Genomic DNA, 24,267 nt, shown 5'->3' with positions numbered 1-24,267 from the left:
TGTTGTTCGTTTCAATCAACGTTACATTACACATTATGTGGATAGAGAAGCATCCTTTGTTTGAGCAAATTGCCTCAAACAATGGACAGGTTACAAGTGTGACTTTGGTTGAGCAAACATAATTACATGAAAATTAAGCCGAATTATTATAGAGAGTCTTCAACCCTGTTGAAAAATAGCAATAGAAAATGAACTTTGATTACAACAAACTGGGGGAAGGATATTTGAAAAAGATTGTGCATAGCCATGGGAAGGTGTAGTCTAGTCGAGATTGGCAATGACAGCGTCAACAACTTGCTGTGTAGTGCTGTCTCCACCAAGATCTTTAGTTCTGCAGTTGCCCTCCGAAATGACACGCTTGACAGCAGTCTCAAGGCGGTCCGCGAATGAAGGAAACTGTAGATGCCTGAGCATCATGGCGGAGGAGAGAAGCAGAGCAACAGGATTTGCCTTCTTCTGCTCCACCATCTTTTCCTTTCCGACATTTCCAGCGGAAGCACCTTGCTCAAACACAGCATGATCAGCCCCAACGTTCCCTGCATTGCACCAACCATTTATTTACTTCTTATTCAATAGAATGAACGATTATTATTGTATTTGTATTCAATTACCTCCGGGCATGACCCCAGTGCCACCGGCAATTCCAGCTGCCGTATTAGCCACTAGATTTCCATAGAGATTAGGAGTCACCTGAGATAATAACACGAGAAGAGATTTAGATTGGAAAGGGAAGGGAAGATGATACTATAGTAACCAATTAACTAACTAACCATAACATCGAACTGCTCTGGTTTGGAGACAAGTTGCATGCAGCAATTATCGACAATAATCTCGTTGTACTTGATACCAGGATATTTGGTAGCTACATGTCGGCAAGATTCAAGGAAGAGACCATCTGCGAGTTTCATGATGTTGGCTTTATGGACGGCGGTGACTTGCTTCCTGTTGTTTAAGTATGCATACTCGAAGGCATATTTGGCAATACGTTCGGAGCAGAACTTGGACATAACCTTGAGGCTCTCGACGACGCCTGGAACGACCTCGTGCTCGAGACCGGAGTACTCTCCCTCGGTGTTCTCGCGAATGACGACGATGTCGACGTTGTGGTGGCGGGTGGGCAAGCCGGGCAAGTTGAAGCAATTGACGAGGGAAGCGTAGAGATCGAGGTCCTTTCTGAGCTGAACGTTGAGGGAGCTCACACCCCCACCCACCGGAGTCCTCAAACCACCCTTCAAGCACACCTTGTTCTTCCGTATCGAATCCAGCACCTCCTCCGGCACACGCCTCATGTCCCCGTGCACATCGTACTTCTCGAAGTATATGGGGGCGTGCATCGCCTCCATCACCTGCTCCACCGCATGAGTCACCAGAGGCCCAATTCCGTCCCCCGGTATCAGCGTCACCCCCCGCGGCGCACCGTCCCCCGGTCGAGGCATGTACGTCACGCTCCTTCTTATTTCCTTCATCCCCTGCTGCACCACTGACGCTGACATTCTTAATTTACTTCTTAGCCCCATCTCTCTCTCTCTCCCGATCCGATCTCACACTGCAGCCTCGGCTCAGAAAGTAAATGATAAACAAAAACCAAAGGTTCTCTTTGCAATTTGCACTCGTGCCCCTCTCAAGATATTTATTTATAAAATAAAACAGACACAGGGAGGGGATTAGATTAGGGTAAGGGATGTCGTCGATTGTGAAGAACAGATACTGGGTTCTGAGGCATGGCAAGAGCATTCCCAACGAGCGAGGCATCATCGTTTCCTCCATGGTTTGCTTAAATCCAGTCCAATCTTAATAATATTATTTTCCTAGTTATTGAATTGAATCGCATTCGCAGGAGAACGGGACTCGCCCCGAATTCCAATTGGCCTCCGACGGTGTTCATCAAGCACAACTCGCTGCACAATCATTCCAAAAGGTACCTCAACTCATTTTCAATTTCAATTTCAATTAACCACGCCACCCTGACTGCGCTTCGCAGGAACTAGAGGCTAATAATATCCCGCTTGCTAATGTACGCATTTGCTACTCCCCCTTTTCAAGAACAACCCATACCGCTAACGTTGTTTCAACTCTCTTGAATCTCCCTTTTGATGGACCCCACTGTAAGGTAAGCCCTTCCAACAACTTGCCTCAATTGATTCTCATTTACTAAGCACTAAACACTATGCAGCAGGTCATCCAAGATCTTCGAGAACGCTATTTTGGTCCTTCTTTTGAACTCCTTTCGCATGATAAAGTAAGTCATCCTCCATGCCCACTTTGTTCTGCTGCCTACTGTTTTGGCAATTCACCTTAATTTTTTAATAAATTAAAATCTCTTTCTCTGCATCATTTTTTGTTATAGATATCTTGTATGTTTGGAACATTAGTCAGGTTCAGGTTCTAATAAACTCTATCCTTGTCACCATTATCAAACCAACTGTAGTTTGCAACTCATTGATTACTTCTTTCCAATCATCAACAGTACCAAGTGATTTGGGATATAGATGAAAAAGATCCATTTCTTGGGCCAGAAGGAGGGGAAAGTGTCAAGGATGTTGCTTGTCGACTTGCAACTGCAATGGCCACTATGGAATCAGAATTTCAAGGGTAAATTCTTTTGGTATTCTTTGATTTTTCTGGCATGAATGTGTGCAAGGCCTGCATCGTAGTTGTGTCCATTTGTTTTCAAGTTGAGTAAATTGATTTTGAACTGTTATTACGCAATTGGAATGTGTATCCAAAGTTATCCCATCCATACATTATTCGAAAGTGCAAAAATTGATTTTCAAAAGGTCAAAACAAACAGGTACCTAGTAGGTCTTCCACCAGTGGTTGATTGAGATGCTCTTATTGTTATTTTTATTCATATTCTATCAGCTAATATAAGTCAGTTCCACCCACATGTTGCAGATGTGCAGTTTTGGTTGTCAGCCATGGAGATCCCTTGCAAATCTTGCAAACAATTCTGCATGCAGCTAATGAACACAAGGAACCCACATATAATGACTTAGCATCAATACTGACTGCAGTTCAGGTGGCACCAATCTTGTCCCAGCACCGCAAACATGCGCTGCTTACTGGAGAGCTCAGGGCAGTCATTTGAGATGTCAGACCCCTATATATGGTTTCATTTCAAAATACAAAACACCTCCCCAGTCATTTTTTTAGGAACAGGGATCTAAATTCGTTTTGCTCCCTATTCCATTTATTACTTTATAGATTATTTAGCAAATAAAATTTCAATCACGAATAACATGGCATCTGATGTGAATTTCTTTTTTTTGGTACCAATTAGCAAATAATCATTATCACTTATACGTCCCATTATGGGAGATTCTGTGCAATTCTCGATTGACCATACGGGCTGGCCTGCAAATTAAATGGTCCAAAAGTTTGTCCTGTGTCTGCATGGCCTGCAGGATAATGGGCCACTCTGTGGCCCGCAAAATTTAAAACAAGTGGCCTATTACCAGTCTGTGGTCCAAAATTCGTTTTTAGAATCGTGGACCGTGCGGGCTCAGACTAAGCACACGCCCACGAGCCTCAGCCCATTTTCCCTGCTTTATTAGTGATGTCTTCATTCACATAATGTTTAGATTGATGATAAAGAATGAAACATAATGGGATAGAATATGTTGGATTAAAATAGAATGAAACAGAGGTATTATTATTCCATTGGAGCAAATATTGTGCCTTGTCTATGTTGGGCATTGTCCTAGGTATATATTCTTAGAGGAGGATAATCTTGGACTGCTAATTTGGAGGTTTGGTTCCCTTCATTGTAGAGCATGATGACCTTCAAAATCATGATGGAATAATGCTCGTTCACGAGTTAAGCTCAACAGATTAGTTTTTCAAACCTCCCAAGTCCCAAACCCAAATCATTGTAGAGCATTATGAACTCTTTGAACATTATAATACTAAGTCATTTAAGAAGTTATTATAATATTTAAATTAAATGTTATAAATATAATACTTAAAAATAATCAATAGTTTCAATTGAACTCAAGTATATAGTCTTGTATCCTATGATTACTTAAATCGCAATTAATTAAATTAAGTAATTAATTTATTTTATGAGAAAGTTTTAAATTTATTTATTATACTTAAATCAATTCAAACAAACTAATGCAATCTTTTTGTAAAGCCTATTTGATTTTTATTTATTTTTCTAAACATCATATGATAGTCACTTGTAAACGTTGATGATTATTAGTTTAATTAACTTTTAACACTCAAGCTTCACCACTTTGTGGTTTTTTTTTCTTTAAAATAATTATCATTACATCCAACGAAATATATCTATTGAAAGCTTAGAAATTAAATATAAAAAAAACCACCTCATGCTGTACTAGACATTATATCTATTAGTAAGCCATGCACACACATATGATAATGAGAATTTAATGTTCATTTTACTAATAATATTGCTAATATAAATAAAATTAAAATATATTACTAATGAAACAAATACGTATTTCATATTAAATTTTAATTAATATTTAAAGCTTTCTATTGAAAATATTATATTTATGTAAGCTTAAAAGATGTAAAAAAATGTGTTATTTTTAGATTTATTGAACTTTAATTACTATTTATTTAAAAAAACTATAAAAATGATTTGTAAAAAAGTAGAATTAAATAATGTGAAATGTCATAAAAGATTAAAAAAATAGTGAAATGAAAGTTGGTTGAAAAATAATAATTGAAAGGAACTATGGAAATAGAAAAAAAAAGGGTTGAAAAGAAGAAACCGCCTGAGGAGTTGCAGTAGTAACCGTGAGGCAGTTAGTTATTGTGGCGATGCGGTTAGTTAAAAAAGGCAACGCGGTTCCATTGGATTGAATTGAGGAATGAAGAGGGAGTGTGGCGAAGCGAGTTCTTGTTCACGCAAGAAGCAGAAGCGGTTAATGGAGGATGCAGGAGCACGTCCCTGCACGGAGTGCGGCAAGAAGTTCTGGTCGTGGAAGGCACTCTTCGGCCACATGAGATGCCACCCAGAGCGTCACTGGAGAGGGATCAATCCTCCGGCCAATGTGGTCAGGAGACAACAAGAACAAGAACAAATGAGCCAGGAAGACCACGAGGTCGCTGCCTCTCTGCTCCTGCTTGCCAACTCCAACGTTCTGGAGAGTGATGGGCACAAGTGCAGCATTTGCCTCAGGGTTTTCTCTACTGGTCAGGCTCTTGGTGGCCACAAGCGCTGTCACTGGGACTCTTCTTCTTCCAAGTCTCTCTCTGTCCTCGACTTCGACTTGAATTTCCCTCCCCCCCTCACTCTCGATTTGAGGTTGGGTCTCTAGACTACACCCTTCTTTCTATTTATTCTCTTTTCCTTCCCTCCAATTTATGCACTAAGCTCATCTACTTCACCACTTTATTAATATTCATTCTCTCTCTCTACATTTTAGCATGCAATGACACTTATACTTTCCTTCTTGACAAATAGCTTGTCGGCTACATTCACTCCAATTTGTCCTTCACAACACACCATCTTCATTTTCTATTTATAAACATTTATATCTGTATCCATATATGCTTTTAAAGGCATTTGTTAAGGTTCTTTTTACTCGTTGTGACCACATGCCAATTACAATTGCACTCATCTCAGCTGCATTTTCTTGCAATAATGAAACTACAACTGCGACTATTTTAAAACCTTTTGCGTCTCCTTCTTAGTGCTTACAAATATGAATCTCCTAATAAATAGAACATTAACAATAATTATCAATTCAAGATATGTAGAAGTAACCTTTGTAGAATCGTCATTTATGTTCAAGTTTCATATAATATTTAATGGATACCTGAGAAGTTGGTATGCTTATCTCCCAAGTGGAAGTGACGTTGGACAGCTTCTCTAAGAGTATATTTTAAAAGATAAAAAAATGTGCATAAACGACCATTATAAGTAGTTTAGGGGAAACTAACAAGAGACTTTCGAATGGATTAACGGATGGATGGAACGTACGAGCCTATTATTTTCTATATATTACTTAGTTTCTTATTAAAGGTATTCTATTCAACTGTGAATTATTCCTATCATTCTGCATCTTATTTTCACAAGTGTAATTCAGACTATATTTGGATTCACAGGAAGGGTGAAATACGAGTATATAATGGAATTAAAAAAAATAAAAACAACAACTAAGTTTCATTATTTAATTTTTTTAAAATAAATTAAATAATGAAACTTAGTTGAAAATTTATACATTGATTTTTAAATAAAAAAATTTATTAAATTAAAATAAACAAAAATAATTTATTAAATTAACATAGTTATTTATAAAATAATTAAATAACAACAAAATTTAAACATTAAGTTTTAAATAAACAATTTTATTAAATAAAAAATTATTTAAAGTTAACAAAAAAATACCTATGATAAAAATGCATTTTGCTCCATTTCATATATTATTTCTTCTTTTTCTTCCATCTTAATTTGAAGGGAATGGCATGAAAATTTTTTATCTCATTTCTTTATATAAATATCTAAATAATAAAACGATGACTTTATTTTGTTTCATTCTTTTTTAATTCAAAATCCAAACAAAATCAATCCAATGTAAAAAAAAAATGGTCAACACACGTCAACTCTTTCTTCCATCTCACTTTCACTCTATGTCTCTTTCTATTTGTCTTCATTTTTTTTATCATATCATTTATCATATTTATCATTTTTTTTCTCTCTCTCTCTCCATCTTTCTTATTTCTACCCATACACATCCAATATTTTGCACTTTTGTTTGGATCAAGTTGCTGGCTTTCATTTTATTTATCATTACTCATCCATCTCTACTTATGACTAGAGAACGTTTGAGTTTGGAATAGGTGCAAAAACAATGATAAAGTTGGCGTCCACAGTCCACCCCAGTGACTCACTGATCAACAACCTTCGTAAAGGACTAAGTGTCACAAGGAAATAATCATACATGTAAAAGTATTAATAGTAAAAGGATATATATGAATGATTGGTTGCAAATGTGACTATATATGTTGGTCAAGGACTGTCAAATTGAAGTTAATCGAAGTCACTTGAAGCCCCAAAACTTTTCCCTCACTCGTCAAGGATTCAATTTACCACACCTCTAGGGATATCTAGTCATATGCATACCGTGAGTTTACTAGTAATAGAGAAAAAATAAATAAAGAAAAAAGAACGTTTGTTGAACAAATGAATAATGAAGATAGACTTTGTATCATAAAATGTGAAACTTTACGAAGATGATCGAAGTCTTGAACGTTTGTTGAACAAATGAATAATGAAGAGAAACGCTCTTGGAGGCAAGCCTGGTCTCTTGAGAATGGAAGAAGTGTGAACAAGAGAGGAAAACCGAAGAAAATTAAAAATTCTGAAAGAATTTGAAATTTGAAAGATTAAAGTGCAAAAAAAACAAACTGCAAATAGCCCTTTTTCAAAGCAAATACAACTTAGTAATATTTTCATCAGTGTCATTAGTTGTTGCATATATATATATATATATATATATATATATATATATATATATATATATATATATATATATATATATATATATATATATATATATATATATATATATATATATATATGGAATAAAACAACTCTTAAACATGCGTCATAGGGAAGCCTGAATTAAACTCAAGGGTTGGACACCAAGAACAGTGTCCAACATGCCCAACTAGCATTAATTGTCACCCAACAATTGGAAAGGTAATTCACTTATGAATAAGCTGATCCGTACGATGCTCTAATCAACTTAGCTAATACGTTAATTATATTCTAAAATAAATAATGTTGTTATATATAATATTAAAATTTTTAATGTTTATTTAATACGAATGTAAATTTAAATAATAAATTTTGTGACAATTAATTTTGATATAATTCATACGGACTACGTAATCCATATGAGTTAATCTGTATGACTCACACGGATCATGTAATTCGTATGACTTATTACAAATTATGTAATTCATAAAAATAAAAAAATTTTAAGAACATTTTTGGAATTTTGTTTTAATGCTGGGTGCACAAACAATAGCCTGGTGCACCTAGCAAAGACGGTAACTCACTTAAATTGATTACAAAACTATTTTTTTATTATGAGAGCCCATATATACACATATCCCTTAAACATGAGGGAACTCAAATCATTATAATAAACGATGGTCAGAAGAACAAAGGTTTAGATTACTATACCATGATTAACAAAGGTTCAAATTTTAACATGATTGAACTAATGATTCGATTGTCAAAGCCATAAGAGTTCTTTACTAGAGGTTCAGATGCTACTTAACTCAAAGACCCTAGATGACAAGTTTGTCACGTTTCCTCTTGTTTGAGGTTTACACTATTAGGCCGAATTTAGTATGATCGAACCACTCAAATCCCTTATAGGGCCGGGACTCGGGAGACATACACTATTCAAAGCCTACACCACATAGTGCATTTTAAAATTATATGTTCAAAAGCAAAGTATCCTCATCACTTGTTTACATACTTCACGTACGGTGTGTCATGATATTTTAGTTAAAAGGGCACACTCTCTATTAGGATTACCAGATAGCTGATGAGCTCGAATGACATTATTATTATAACTCACCTGCATTCGAGAATTATAAATAAAGTATTTTTAATATCACTAGATAAACATTCTATTCCATATATCGTCATGTTGTTGATATGCATACTAACTTAAATATTGAGTGTCTTTGCAAGTATTCAACCTTGCTTATTCCATGCTAGATCAGTATCAGTGTGGTCACTCTCATCAACCTAGCTAAAAGACTTAAGGACATCATATATAAAAAGATGAAGCAATGAACAGTTATTTCATTTTGTCCGTTTATTTATTATCATATATATATAAACTGAAGCACCGAAGCAATGAAGGATACGAGATCATGAATAGATCGTTTCGAATCTATAGCCTAAGGAATTCCTTGGTTTTGAAGGTATAAACTTGAGCGTTTGATTTCATTATATAGATCTGCTTCAAATGTATTTAATTGTTGTAAATATTCTACCTGCCCATCTTATGTCCCTTATAATATTATGGATTTTTCAATTAATTAAGGAAAAAAGATTAAAAAGTAATTAAAGAAGGGAAAAAAATACAAATGAAATCAATCACGTAGACCAGGATTTCTTCTCACTAATAAAATACAAAGGACTGAATATCTAATGCAGATACAATACGGATTCATTAATATCCATCGCGGGACCCATTAAAATTTCTATATATATGGGAAAATACAAGAACAATGACATTTGCATTTAAAAAGTGTCATTCAGATGTACTTCAGAGAAATTGAATCAATATTGTTTGACTTTCAACTCTATTAAAAAAACAGAGGGAAAGAAAAATGCCATTGATTCAAATTTCAGGTTCTAGATCTTAATTACTTGACGAAATTTGAGTTGCTTAATAACCGATACAACTGAGATAATTTCTTTTGCACATGAACAAGCTAGTAATGTTCCAAGCTTAAATTATTTGAACTTTTTTTAAAAAAATCATTGAAAGTTTCCCAAATCCAAAGAAAAGATAATAGAAGTGGGGCTTCCCTTATTGGTAGAATATATTTATTTCAGGGTGATGCCATTAAATCATGCATTATGCAGATAATAAATTAGTAGAACTTCATCAGTTTTTATTTAAATTATAGACTATAGAAATGAGTCTCACATAAAATTGGTTTTTGACCAAAGCATATATAGACTGGGCTCGATTATTTCATATACAGCAGCGCCCTTTATTAATTAATGCAGTCGAAGATGATAACTGAAGAAGCGACTAAAGCAAACAACTAATATTAAATAATAACGGGATTTGGAAAAATTGGTTTGAATCAACGGCGTATGTTATTTTATGGGTTGGCCAGAGGCTACTATTCTACTGTTGTAGCTAATGAAAAAGACTAGCAAACAATAAGATAGAGAGAATAAAAGATAATTGTTGATAACATCCCTATAAGATATGGAAATCCATAACATACATAGCGAAACTGTATCTATGATTTAATGCGAGAATCTAAAGCCTTACGATTGCCTATCTCGTAACCATGCATACTTATATTACTTAAGCAGATCCTCTTGACACTGATTGCCGGCATGCTCAAATTTAGTTTAATTTTGTTTCCTGTTGATCAGACATGTTCCATTGCAATCAAAAGTATTTAATACTAAACTAAAATTGTGTTAATGTCAAATCTATAGTTTCTAGAGCCTAATCTCTCTATTGCGCTACGAGGGAATTTGGAACTCGAGGAAAAACAACTCAAGGAGAAGATCCCAAGGAACCTCGTAAGCACCTTCAAGTCGATCTACAATAAGCTTGCCATTATTTTAATTTTCTTGCTTTTCCACATGGACATATATCATATATGGAGACCATAATCATGTATTTCTTGGTAAGAAAAATAGAAGAAAGGATTGGGAAAGAAATAGAAAGATGTTGAAGTTAATTTATTTAGTTTTATGGTCAGTAGATGTTAAAAAGAAATATCTCATCAGAGAATTCGAAGTAGCATGTTGAAAAGGAAAATGTTTTAAGAGGTGTTATAATAAAAGTTTGTCCTTTTATTTTAAGATGCATGTTTATAAATAAAAAATAAAAAAATAAGTAAAGGATAAAAAATAATTATATATAATATCATACACAGTGTTAATGTTTTTATGTTTAGATAATAGTAGTATAAGTGTATTATAAAATGGTTGTGTTCCCCTCTCCATTAAAAAAAAATGCTATGTTGTGTCAAGTTCAAGTACCGATTTAAGCATGAGATTCGCATTGTTTTCACTCATAATTATATTTTTGATGAGATTATAAGGTATAATTTAACATTATATGTATGGGAAAATTCAAGTTTACTTCTATATTAACCAATAGTATGGAAAACATTAGTTCTGACAAAATAGTCTCCCTGAGTGTTCATTGATATAACATTAAACATGTGTACGTTTTCATTGAAAAGTGTCACGTATATTGGAATGTTAAAGTTAACAGACTTGTGTTAATAACAGGATTAATATGTACTTTTTGTATATTTGAAAATAAAATTTAAGTTTAATATCTTTTAAAAATTAATTTGTTCGCAATATGAATTAAAATAGTATTTATCTAATTAAATAATGTGAAAATTATGAGAAGAGGAAAACAAGTGGGTTGAGGTGTCTAAATTTCAGTTGTAAATCCACAGCATCTGACTGGGTTCTAACGTCAGTGAAGATAAACGATAGGTTGCATGTCAAATCATTGAAAGATGCAAGTGGAGGGGTCAATCGCAAAAAGGATATCATCATTAAACGTATACCATGTGGTGCATTATTATTATTATTATTATTATTATTATTATTATTATTATTATGCTCTAATAAAAAAAGGGAAAAGTTAAGGGTGAAGGATGCAAAAATAAAGAGAAAATTAAACAAAATAGAAAAAAAATACTAGTTTGGATAAGTAATATAATAAAAAAGAAAAAAAATGAAAATGATATGAAACAAAAATTAGGTATACAAATATAATAATCTAATAAGAAAACTTGGATACGGATCATGCCTACATTCAAGAGAAGTTATACTATAGTGTGTAAGAATGAAAAAAATATAGAGAGAAAAGACAACGAACATTTTGTTGTATATTTTATTAATATTTAAAAAGATTAATATTTTTAATTTTTTTACTGAAATATATATTTTTTAATTAAATATAGAAAAAAATTATAAATTAGCTTACTACATATTAAAAATGAATTTTTTGTTTGACTTGATCAATTAGCCTAGTTCTCACTTTATTTTTAACTTGGTCTTAGACTCTTTAGGTGATTATTGTCATTAAAAAAATCTTACTAGTTTTGTTTTTCCAAATTTTAAAATTTTCCTAAATTTGATAGTGTAAATATTTTTATATTATTATTTAATTATAAATTTTTATATATAGTAAATTAATTTATTTTTATAATAATTATTGAGGTTTTATTTTTTATGGTTTTTTTTATATGTCTACTATGTTTTCAAACATTAGCTAAAAATAAAAATAAAATAGTTAAAAATTGAAAAGTTAGAAAATAACTAAAAGTTAATAATCTGAAGTGAAAGTTGTTCATGTAACTTATTAATTTATAAGCATTTAATAAAATTGTCTCTTAAAGTAACGGATGAATATAAAATGATACAAATACATATGTTTGCATTGTATTTTTTATATAAATTTTAATTATTTTGTTGTTAAAAATATGTTTTGAGGTGTTTATAATTTTAATTTTAAACTCTTGTAATTTTTTTATTTATTTATCAATTACTTTTAAATAGTACTCTATTTAGTCTCAAATATAAGGAAAAAAATTAGTGTATCTTGATCTTCAACGTTTCATATCAAGTTTCAATGAATGTAATATAGGAAAAAAATTATTTTTAATTGTGATTGACATAATTTAATAACTAGTTTTCTTAATTTTTTTAACAAGTTAACTACTTTTTTTAATTTTTTTTAACAAGTTAACTAATTTCCTTAATAAGCGTGAGAATAATTTTTTTTTATTTTTGGCTTATAATTGAGATCAAATGAAGTATATATTTTCATATTGTATATTTTATATTCATCTAATGTAATTACATATCTTAAAATATTTTCAATCAAATGTAAAATAAATTTAAAGTTGTATACTTTATTTCAATATACATCATGTTTTCTTCATGTTAATTAGTGTAATGGTTAAAATATTTTGAAGTATAATGTGAAAATTTAATAAAAAATATTATAAATAATATAATAATTAAAATAAATAGTATAATATCAAAATTATTTCAAAAATAAAATAAAAAATAAATTTATCATCTATTAATATCTGGAGGTATGATGCAAAAATAAGAATAGAAATATTGTAATTAGTAATAATAAAATAATAATAAAATAAATTAAGTCATTATCAATCATTATCATTATCAATATCTTACTTAATAAAAAGATAAAAATAAGAAAATCATATATTATGTAAAAAGATAAATGATAAAACCTATCTTATGAGTGCCAAAGTTTTAACTTATATACAGAAAAGAATAAAAAAATATTAATAAATATTTTAAGAACAACGAAAGAATTAATATTAAAAACTAAAAGTTAGACATCAATATTTCGAAAAGTATTACTTGAAGTGACATAATAAAAACACTGTACACTTTTAAAATAATTTATTTATCAAACATTAATAATAATAATAAGGTCAAATAATTTTTTTAATCGATGAAAAGTTAAAAATCCTATGAAATGACGTGCTAATAATAACTTTCGTTATAATTTGATTTTCTTTTTCCAACAGTAGTGTAGGAATTACTCTCCTAAAATAAATGTTATTTTAGGTTATTTTATATAAGCTAATAAAAATTAATAAATACATGTAATAACATATTATAACACTTATTAGGTATATCAGTATAACACTTATTAGGTATATCAGTGAAAATAATTGATATTACATTAAAAAAGATAATATAATAGAATAATTTTTTTTCTCCAGACTCAAAACTTGTTTTGGAACGGGAGAAATCCTAATTTTTGTTTGGACTTACCTTCGTCCTAATTTTCTTTGGACTTACCTTCATCCTAGTTTTCTGCATTATACTTCTAATAGCATGTTTGGTTTAAATCGCTTCCAACATAATTGATTAGAAAATTATAATAATAGTGAAACAACTAATAATTTCTTTAACTTTTTTTTTTATCATGTTACCATAATTTTATAACCAAAATCAATTCTTACTTATTATCCAAACACACTACTTTAATTAAATTTTTTTTTTATCTCTGAACCAAACAAAGCATATAAGTCACCCTTGCATTAAACTTAATCGCAATTCAAGAAAGTGATTGGCACGAATTTATTCATTGTTTAGTTATTTTTGGGAGTGTAAACAGAAAGACACCGACTTTGGGAATTGAATTACGTGTCAAGAATATATTGGAGTATCAAGTATCAACAGTATACGGTAATATCCACACTCTTTCCTCGATCAATATCAAACATCAATCATTATGATTATTATATTATTAAATACTCTTACGAATTTCGACTAATATAAGGTTATGCTTTCCGTTTACTATATAATAATACTAACACTTTTAAAAGTAAAATTGGTTGGATGTTTCTTCTAAAAAAATCGATAGATGTTTTTTTAGTACTTGTTTTATTGTCATCCAAACGGAGTTAACAAATATTTAATGAATGTAAAATATTATTGTATTTTACACTAAAATATCTTTATTTAATATTTTAATCTATCATGCCTTTACGTTTATTAACGTGAAATAAGGATATATTTTTTTTAAAAAAATAGACTGTATTTCTAAAACATATATAAATTGTGTTTGTGATGATAAAAAGAGGTAAATATCCATATGAGGAGGTAGTAAAAAAATATTTAATATTTATTTAAATAATTAATAGAATTTAATAGTATGTCCTGAAACTAGAGATTAATGTATTCATACAAGATTGCAAATATAAATCCGGATTGGAATCAATCTACCTATAGAAATAATGAAAAGATAACAAATTTTGCTTAATTGCATGGATGGACAATATTTTTGTAATTATACTAAATAGTGTATCAATACTTTTACTCAAACTTACTAAGATTTAAATCTATCACAATAAGTACCTTTTCTGTAATATAAAATAAAAAAAAATCCCAAATCATATATTACTCAAATTTCAAGATAGTAATTTATATTTTCCTATAAATAATTTTGGAATAAATCGAGTCATGTGCGAATCTCATGACAAAATCTATCCATTTCTAAGGAAATTTTTTAATGGAGAAGCTATATTGCATATTTTCAAAATATTAAGACCTTTTTTAAAGTGTTAATTTTCATTTTATTTCTAATATAATAGAGCAATTTTATATTTTAAAATTAAAAATATTAGTAACTTCTTATTCATATGGATAAGTCTTAAAGTGAGATTATTTTAAAACAAAAAATAATACTAAACGCATATATTATGTTGTGGTGCTTATCTATGATACACGTGTTAGTAAAGTGTAGATAAACTCTATAATTAAATTTTAGGTAAAATATATTTTTAATTTCTGTATTGTCCTTGAATTTTTAACTAGGTCAACTTGATCCTAAGTTTTACAAAAAGCAGTAGATTTTGTCTCTTTTTATAGTATATGTAACGAATGATGAAAATCACTGTTCTTTTAAAGTACAAAAACTAAATTGCTCAAAGTTAGAGAAAGCTAATATCATTTAAATTTTATTCGATTGTAGGCTAGGTTGGCTCTACCCACATATACTTTAATTTCAATGCGTTAATACTGTATTTTGTGTGTGTGTGTGTGTTCTTAATGTGCTGTATTCCTGTTGCACTAGTTCTCAATTCATTTTTCAAATATATTTTTCATGCTCTTTATCATACAAATTTGTTTATTATTTTTAATTCATCAGAAATTGAAAGAAGATTCGTCGGCCGACCTATTTGTTAAAAGGGATTTCCTTGCTCCGTTCACTAATTAGTAATTACTGTAGATGCGTAAGCGCATTAACAATGATCCACCTCGACAAAAAGTAGGCTAAGCTTTTTTAGGCTTAGTTAAAAATAAATTCCTTTAATAATTGATTGTGTCAACAATTGATTATTAATATTATAACTAATTATATTAAATCAAATTTATATTTAAACATATTAGGGTGAAAAGAAAATTTAAGAAAAAAGTTAAAATATGTTTTAATTACTATATGTAAATATAATTATGTTTAATTTTTGTCCTTCAATTTTTTTGGTTATTATAAATTTTTAATTACTTAAAGAAAATAATAATTGTATAAAAATTTATACAACAAAGTGTACAACCAATGAACCAACAGAGAGAAAGAGAAATGCTTTTAAATTTTAAATATAATAAATAAGAAAATAGTAAAGATAGAAAAAAAAAAAGATGTTGTATAGGTAATTGTTATATGGATTTTTGTATTTGTATCTCATCTCTTATTTAAACAACCACCTACTACTGTAATTTGGAGACATTCATTTACATAAGTTATTATTAAGAGAAGGGTTAACAATATAGTTTTCAATACTCTCATTCCAATGATAAAAATCTAATTAAAAAATACATACAAGGATCTAATTGAAACAAATCATTTAGAAACCTATCAAAAATATTTCAAATAGTTGAAGGACTTAAGATTAATTTAACCAATAAACTATATACTTGCAAGTTTATTAATCTGTAAAAAAATTGTGTTATGTTAATTTATCGGGATATTGTAAACAATAGTAACTCAGATGAAATATTGAGATTGCTTTGATTTAATAAACACAAATACACATTAATTAGTGACACAGACATCCACTAAAAGAAAATAGCTTTTAGCAACAAATGAATTGAAGGTTGACATTTAAAAAGTGATGAGTCAAGTATTATTTTTTTTATCAATGAAAAAGATGCAAAGCCAAAACACAGAAAAACAAAACAAACTAATTGCCTCTGGGTACAAGGTTCTTAGGGAATCTCTGTAACACGCAGTTCTAAAGGGCAAGAGGACCAAAACGCGCGAAAGGTTCTAAACTATTCGACCCAAACATTGCTAGCCAGTAAGAGTGATGAGTCAAGTATAACGATTGATAAATTGTAAATTTAGTCATTCTTATACTTTCTAATAATATTTCAATGGATAAATTTATTTCAATTCATTCTAGGACTAAAAGTTTCCTTTTGTTTTGTAAAAAAAAGTTTTCTTTGGTATAAGTTATATATGTAAAAATCATATATTATTCAACTTTTTATATATATATATATATATATATATATATATATATATATATATATATTTTATTAAGGCTTAAATATGTTTTTATTTCTAGTATATATTTGAATTTTGTGTTTGTTTTTTATAATTTTTTTCTTTATATTTGCTTTCTAATATTTAGAAATTTTTATTTTAAATTTCTATTGTACGTCTTCATTAATTATTTAATTATTTCGAAAGATGATTTGTGGTGGTTTTAGAACTAACTCTAGTCATTCATAGAATTAAATTACAACTTCTAGCAATATGGTTTAAAAATCACTAGAATCAATTAAAGCAATAAAAAAAGCACACATTTTGTTTCCTCAGGATTTGTATCAAGAAATAAACCAATCTCATCTACGAAAGCTTCTCCCTTACCATCTTCTCTCTGACATTGAGCAAAACTGTCTTATTGTTGTTGTCCAAGTTCAGTCATTAGTGTAGAGTAGAATCGCCCCATCGGCACCACCCGGATTTAGTCCAATGCCAAAATTGTGATTTTTCACCTTGAAACCTAGATCTAGGACATCCTCCACCCAAGATTGCACCGCTTCTTCACCTTGTGTCCAATATTCGAATTGGTTGTTCAACATTTTACATTCCCTCTAAGTGTATTTCTTTGACGTCCATTATCGAGTTCCCCTTGGATGATTGATTGATCGATTTTAATTGAAATGAAAGCAATGCTAGAGTGAAATATTGATCTATATGGGTATCATATTTGGTAGGAGAAGTATTTTTTATGATCCAAATGCCCATTTTATGAATGGAGGGATATGGATTAGGCCAAGGAAGGAGTCGTCAAAATTTTTATTTGATTTTTACTTTCATTGACTCCAATGATTTTTAATCGTCATAATTTAAATTTTGAAATCAATTATGATGGTTTATAGAGTCGTCACAAATCGTATTATCAAATGGTTAACGAATATGTCATCACTTAATTAATGGTACAGACTTAAAATAAAAATTTTCAAATATCTAGAACAAATGCGAAGAATTTTTTTTAAGAAGCAAACACAAAATTCGAATATATATTAAGAATCAAAAACATATTTAAGTCTATTATTAATATATGTCAAAATTAACATAATATACATTAAAAATATGGAGAAAAAAGAATATTTCAACATTATTGTTCGAATTGTATAAGGTAATATGTACTTTTGATTAAAAAATTATATTGATTAAATATAAAACTATTAAAAGGTGAAATACTAAATTTCATATTTGACATATTTATCTATGGTATGTTTGCATCTAAGGATTTAGAAGAAGTAAAATTGATATCTATTGTGAATGCTAAATTGGTTTACTTTCATTCTTCATTTTTCTTTATTATAATTTTGAGTAAATTATGCATCTTTCTTTTTATGTTTAAAGAAATTACATATGTATCCTTTTTGTTTTTGAAACATCCACAAACTCCTAAATGTCTTCTAAATATTTGATCGTAACAATTCACCTACATTAACAATTTTGATTAAAAAATACTAAAATATATTTTTCGTCTTCATAAATATGGAAATGTTCAAAATTCGACACTGCAAAAAATTTATCTATTTTTTGTACTCACAAAATTTAAATTTGTTATTTTTTTATGGAGCTAGGTTCGAATACGTTTGAACCTATAGATATATTGTTGTAAAAAATGTCATATTTTTAAAACTTTTTTACATCACTTATATGTATAATTAGCGTAAAAAATTTGAAAAACTTAACACTTTTTACAACAACATATACACAGATTTGGATGTAAAAAAATTAAAAATCTAACATTTTGTACAACAACATACACAAGTTCGAATGTATCTAAACTTAGATTTAAGCGAAAAAGTAACAAATTTAAATTTTGTGTGAATGAAAATAGACAAAAAAACTTGTAGTTACAAATTTCGAACATTTCTATATTTATGAGGATAAAAAATATATTTTAGTTTCTTTTATCAAAATTGTCAATACATATCTTGTTAGTGTCAAATGCTTATACGACATTTAGGAGGAGGACGAGAAAAAATATATATAATTTCTTTAAATCTCATAAAAAAATGTGTATATGTTTAATATATATATATATATATATATATATATATATATATATATATATATATATATATATATATATATATAATTTCTTTAAATCTCGAAAAATATGCATAATTTACTCTATTTTTGTATGGTGATTTGTAAACTAAAAGTGACATTCAATCCTTATCGGAGGCAAATATGGTTATGCAGAATAAAGAATAACCGAGTTCTAATTTGTAAGGATGACGAGAATATGTTTGACAAGATTTGTATTAAGGGTATATAAAAATTATTTTTGATATAATTAATTTTAAAATAATTAAATTTACTTAAACTATATTTAAATTAATATTAATTATGAATTATATTTAAATACTGTACATATTTTCTATCAAAAACGTACTGATTATTATTTTTTGAACGATAAAACGTAGCTTTCGCAATAACATTGAAAGCATGCGATTAAGAATTACTGCGAGCTAAGAAGTTATCCCGTTGGTGAAAGGTAATTTAAACTCTATTGTCCAGCTGGTCTTGTTCGTACGATGACCCATTTCACGACAGATGTCAGAATTATAAATCCTTCGTTTTTATTTATTATTTATATATGTAAAATTTATTTACAACGTCAGCAGTTCAAGCTAGAGCAAAAAGCACTAAGCTCGTAGGTGGAGACAATCTCAATATTCCAAATGCTAGATTTGTTTTTCTTTCTTTCCTCATTTGTGATTAAAAATGTCTCTCTAAGTTTACGTTTTTTTTTTTGTTTTTTAAAAAAAAGTCCCAAGCATCCATGTTGATGTAGCTAGCCAGGCAGGAAATTAAACAATGGCCAAGGTTTAACTACAGTGGCAGTGGTTATCACTTATCATCTAGGTTCTTGGAGATGCATTACGTCAATTAATTCACCAATGAAACAGAGAAGAATCTTTTTCAATTTTCGCGGCCTCAACTTGGACGTTAGAATTAAAAAAAAAATCAAAGAATTCCGAATCGACGAATGAAGCTTAGGTATTGTTGCGATCCACTTGAAGGTAGATAGTAGAAACATAACATCAATTTGTTTGGGCGATCCACTTATCATCTCTGGTTGGCATGTGGCGCACAGAGCATCCTCTCTATATTCTTTTTGTTTTGGTCATCGGAATCATCTCCCACTATTATACAGCCGGTCATGCATCAATATTATACATACAAAGAGCTGCGACTTTAGCTTACTTAAATTGATTAATGGGCAGACACACAACCCTAGCACCCCCAACACTCCTATCAATCATTTTTTTTTTTTTTTGTAACGAGTAAGGTATGTTGGTTTGAGTTTTCTTTACATAATAACCAAGTACTTTTCCATGTATTTACGGATATTTAAATTTAAGTAAATTTTAAAATAAAAGCATTTAAATTGATAATAAAAATGTCATTATTATATATTCAATATGTGATAAAATTATGTATCTTAAATATAACAAACTACCACCACCAAGCACACTAGTTAATTGATGTATAGTTGTTTTAACTTAATTAGAGATCTTAAATTCGAATATTAGACATATAATTATATTCAATACTTAAAGAAAGAATCTTATCGTTCATAGTACGTGATCCTATATGGTTCAAACATAATTGTCTCCAATAAAAAATATTTATGATCAATTTAGACAAAAAATTACAATAAACTATAATAATATATTTTCATTACTATAACAGATATTTTATTTTATTAGTGTTCATGTTAGAAAACACACTTTAAAAAATTTTCAAATTAAAAAGAATCAAAGAAACCTTATAAATCTATTCTGCTTAACTTGAGAATATCACACTTATTTATGTCATGTGTTTTCTAATGATTTTGTCATCGTTTTCTACTAACATATATAAAAGGAGTGATGTGTATCACACCTTACTCACGTGATAAAAATGTTTTAGAATATCAAAATTGGTCCTAAGTTCTTTGCATTCATGGCATAATGATTGTTAATTTGTCTTGATCTCGGTCATCTTTAACTCTTTAAGGATTGAGCCATATGAAAGGATTCAACCCTTACCTTGTATCCTAGTATGTGTATATCTAACTATAGACACTCTATAATTCCTTAAGTTTTGAGTTTAAAAGGCATAGACGCTTGATATGATTAATCAACTTGATGGAATAGTCCAATTAGATAGAAATACATAATTAATGAGACAAAAAAAATATTAAAAAGAAAATTATGAAAATAATTATTCAAATAAAACACATAATTTCTATATCTATTAATTTAATATAGTGTCCAATTTTTTTAAGATTTATTTCGATTTTATTTAAAATTTAAAAATGAATATAAGTAATAACTTTTGAAAGGAATAAAAAAATAGTAATACAGGAGAAGTTATGTGATTTAGCGAAAATGATGAATCTTAAAAAACCTTTATTCAAGTGAAGACTTAAATTTATAATATAAGAATAAATTACGTAATATATTTTTCTATAAAAAATAATAAACTAATTTTTCCTTGAAAACATGAAGAATTATATTTAATTTTTATTACTTTGTAAGTAAAAAAATACTTTTTTCTTTTAAAAAAATCATCTCAAAGAAACATAATTACCCAGTAACTTGAATTCATCTCTATATGTTGCTTTCATCATGAGAACGACTTTATTTTATTTTATTTTAATTTGCTGGGGTGTTGTTTGTAATACAGGAAGCATAGAGAATATAGTGTATAGTACATGAAGGATATAATTATATAATTTACAGCAGTGATAAGCAAGGGAAAAATATGTATATATAAATAAATACAGGCCAAGGTGAGAGATGTGAGACTGAGGAGGCACTCTCTGGTTTTTGCTTTCCTTTTCTGGTCATTATATAAGAGGACTGTGGATCGGTCGCAAGTCGATCGAGTTGAGTAGAGGTAATCATATTTTCTCATCAAGCAATATTAAGTTTAAGGTGAGTTAGCACTTGATGGCTCCACCTCTCTCTGGGTGATTAAACTTATATAATTGATTGTTTTATGTAATGTAAAATGATAGGATAGGATCGAGGAAGCATGGAGTATGGTGGGTTTGGGAGCCTGTCGGAGTGCGAAGAAGAGTTGATTGAAGAGTTGCTGGTACAGGGATGCTGGGTGGAAACGAGTGGGAGAAGCGAGGAAATGCCCATGGGGAAGACATGGTGGATTGGACCAAAGGCTAATCATGCATCCGTCAAAGAAAGACTAGAGGCTGCGATGGGATACTTGAGAGAATACACAAACAACAACATTCAGATATGGGTTCCCCTGAGGAGGAGCGCAGGCCAGGAGCTTGGGACTGATGAGTCGGATACGATTGCTTTTGAAAGGAACAGGAACGTAAAGCTTAGGTTGTTTAGAAGCCAAGAGGGATGCGTGGGGGTTCCTGTGTTGGAAAGAGGGAGTGGCACATGCCTGGGTGTACTAGAGATAGTAATGGAGGATGAGGTAGTGAGTGAGATGATGGAGGTGGTGAGGTGTGTGTGCAAGGCGCAGAAGGTGCCTTTGGCACTGGCATGGGCTCCATGCGTCCAACAGAAGCAAGCCAAGTACTGCGGGCATTCAAGGGATGAGAGCTATGTGTCGACTGTGGAGAGAGCGTGCTTTGTCGGAGAAGAGAACCCCCAGCTGTTGGGCTTCCAGGAGGCCTGCTCTCAGCATCACCTTTTCCGCGGACAAGGAGTTGTTGGGACTGCCTTGGCAACAGCCAAGCCCTGTTTCGCCACCGACATAACCGCCTTCTCCAACGCCGAATATCCTCTCTCCCACCACGCCTCCATCTTTGACTTGCATGCTGCTGTCGCTATTCCTCTTACTACTTTCTCTTCCTCTTTTCATTTTGTCTTGGAGTTCTTCCTTCCCCTAGACTGCCCTGACCACAACCACTTCCTCAACTCTTTATCCCTTCTCCTTCACCAAGCTTGCCGCTCCACCTTCCATCTTTCTCTCATCCATGATCACCATCTTGATTTTGAATTCTTGCCTACTGAATCCCCTTCCCAGGCCTCCTGGATTGCACACATGATGGAGGCCCAGTCCCAACACATTAAAGGCGTGTGCTTGTCCTTGGAAGAAGAACCCAAAGAGGAGTTCAAAGTCACCACAACCCACTACTGCAACTGGGACAGTACTGCCACCAGTACTTATCAGGCACATGACCAGGTCGTGTTTGGGGAAGAATCTCACACTCACACATTTGGTGGGAAGCGTGGCAGAAAACCAGGCGAGAAGAGACGAACCAAGGCCGAGAAGACTATCAGCTTGCCAGTTCTAAGACAGTACTTTGCAGGAAGCCTAAAAGATGCGGCAAAGAGCATTGGCGGTGAGATATGATCCATTAATAATTGCATTCTTTGTCTCTCTCTACTCCAGCTCTTGTTTAATGAATGAATGAATGCATGCATGCAGTGTGTCCCACGACTCTGAAAAGGATATGCAGACAGCACGGCATAACGAGGTGGCCTTCAAGGAAAATCAAGAAGGTGGGCCACTCTTTGAAGAAACTTCAACTTGTAATCGATTCAGTGCAGGGTGCCGAGGGTGCCATACAGATCGGCTCCTTCTACAACAGTTTTCCGGAGTTGAGTTCTCAATCATCCAAGTCCAACAACAACAACAACTCATCCTCTCCTACAGCAGCAGCAGCAGCAGCACAAAGCCCTCAACAACCCTTGAGAGTGAAGGCTACTTTTGCGGATGAAAAAATCCGTTTTAGCTTGCAACCACATTGGGGGTTCACAGAATTGCAGCTGGAAATCGCAAGGCGCTTCAACCTAAACGATGTGAGCAACGGCTACTTGGTTCTAAAGTATTTGGATGATGACGGGGAGTGGGTTGTTTTAGCCTGCGATGGTGATCTTGAGGAGTGTAAAGACTTGCATACAACATCTCAGAGCCGCACAATTAGACTCGCCCTATTTCAAGCTTCTCCTCTTAATAATCTACCAAATACATATACTTTTGCCGCGGCTACCCCTTCTTCCAGCCTCGCCGTCTCTCTTTAGTACTCTACCATCACATTTGCATTCATTTCTGCTTTGCTTTTACTTTTTAGACTCATTTTATTTATATCTATTACTTCTTCTTAAAATGCTAACATTGCCTTATCTACACTTTATTCACCAAGCTCCATATCAGTTGCTCCATCCAACTATATATAACCAAAAAGCTGCATTTAGATTGTTTCTCTCTCCTAATACAAAGGAAATGGTATATATGTGGGGCTGGAAGGGACTTAAGTCAGCTCTTGAAACTGCTTGCGGCTCGATTTCTTAAAGAATAATGATTTAACAAACTTAAATTTTTTTAAGGGAATTCAATTTAATTTTTACATGATTGCCATAGAATCATTGCTAGTGTGTCGTTAAACTTCAACGTTATGACATATTTGATTAAGAGATGCTAGCAATATATTCTCTTATCACGCTCCATCGAATACACCCTTTATTATTGGTTGAGTTTATTGAAAATCACAAGA

At 31.1% G+C, this 24,267-nt stretch overlaps 4 protein-coding genes across 6 annotated transcripts; 3 read left to right on the top strand and 1 right to left on the bottom strand.

The window, feature by feature from the left end:
* Positions 1-5: 5 nt before the first annotated feature.
* LOC100790110 (isocitrate dehydrogenase [NAD] regulatory subunit 1, mitochondrial) lies at positions 6-1,517 on the bottom strand. The gene is made up of 3 exons (XM_003544670.5): positions 771-1,517; positions 612-690; positions 6-536 (listed from the first exon to the last, which is right to left on the bottom strand). The coding sequence occupies exons 1-3, from the start codon at positions 1,515-1,517 to the stop codon at positions 262-264; spliced, it is 1,101 nt and encodes a 366-aa protein (XP_003544718.1). The 3' UTR covers positions 6-261.
* Positions 1,518-1,628: 111 nt separating this feature from the next.
* Positions 1,629-3,300, top strand: LOC100526853 (histidine phosphatase superfamily protein). Of its 2 annotated transcripts, none has more exons than XM_006595461.3 (6): positions 1,629-1,768; positions 1,838-1,918; positions 1,982-2,110; positions 2,174-2,239; positions 2,468-2,592; positions 2,896-3,235. In XM_006595461.3, the coding sequence occupies exons 1-6, from the start codon at positions 1,682-1,684 to the stop codon at positions 3,086-3,088; spliced, it is 681 nt and encodes a 226-aa protein (XP_006595524.1). In that variant the 5' UTR covers positions 1,629-1,681; the 3' UTR covers positions 3,089-3,235. The 2 variants fall into 2 exon arrangements, with proteins under 2 accessions (XP_006595524.1, NP_001235034.2); NM_001248105.3 differs by having other exon boundaries at positions 1,661-1,768; positions 2,177-2,239; positions 2,896-3,300.
* Positions 3,301-4,838: 1,538 nt separating this feature from the next.
* LOC102665516 (zinc finger protein ZAT3) lies at positions 4,839-5,288 on the top strand. Its single transcript, XM_006596514.3, has one exon. The coding sequence runs from the start codon at positions 4,839-4,841 to the stop codon at positions 5,286-5,288; it is 450 nt and encodes a 149-aa protein (XP_006596577.1).
* Positions 5,289-21,547: 16,259 nt separating this feature from the next.
* Positions 21,548-23,864, top strand: LOC100796074 (protein NODULE INCEPTION 2b). Of its 2 annotated transcripts, none has more exons than XM_041009142.1 (3): positions 21,548-21,689; positions 21,811-23,112; positions 23,199-23,864. In XM_041009142.1, the coding sequence occupies exons 2-3, from the start codon at positions 21,828-21,830 to the stop codon at positions 23,792-23,794; spliced, it is 1,881 nt and encodes a 626-aa protein (XP_040865076.1). In that variant the 5' UTR covers positions 21,548-21,689; positions 21,811-21,827; the 3' UTR covers positions 23,795-23,864. The 2 variants fall into 2 exon arrangements, with proteins under 2 accessions (XP_040865076.1, XP_040865075.1); XM_041009141.1 differs by having other exon boundaries at positions 21,583-21,727.
* The last annotated feature ends 403 nt before the right edge of the window (positions 23,865-24,267 follow it).

This window comes from Glycine max, chromosome 14, assembly GCF_000004515.6.
Source record: "Glycine max cultivar Williams 82 chromosome 14, Glycine_max_v4.0, whole genome shotgun sequence".
NCBI classification, from domain to species: Eukaryota; Viridiplantae; Streptophyta; class Magnoliopsida; order Fabales; family Fabaceae; genus Glycine; species Glycine max.
The sequence above is the reverse complement of the archived record's forward strand: the minus strand, read 5'-3'. Positions and strand labels throughout refer to the sequence as shown.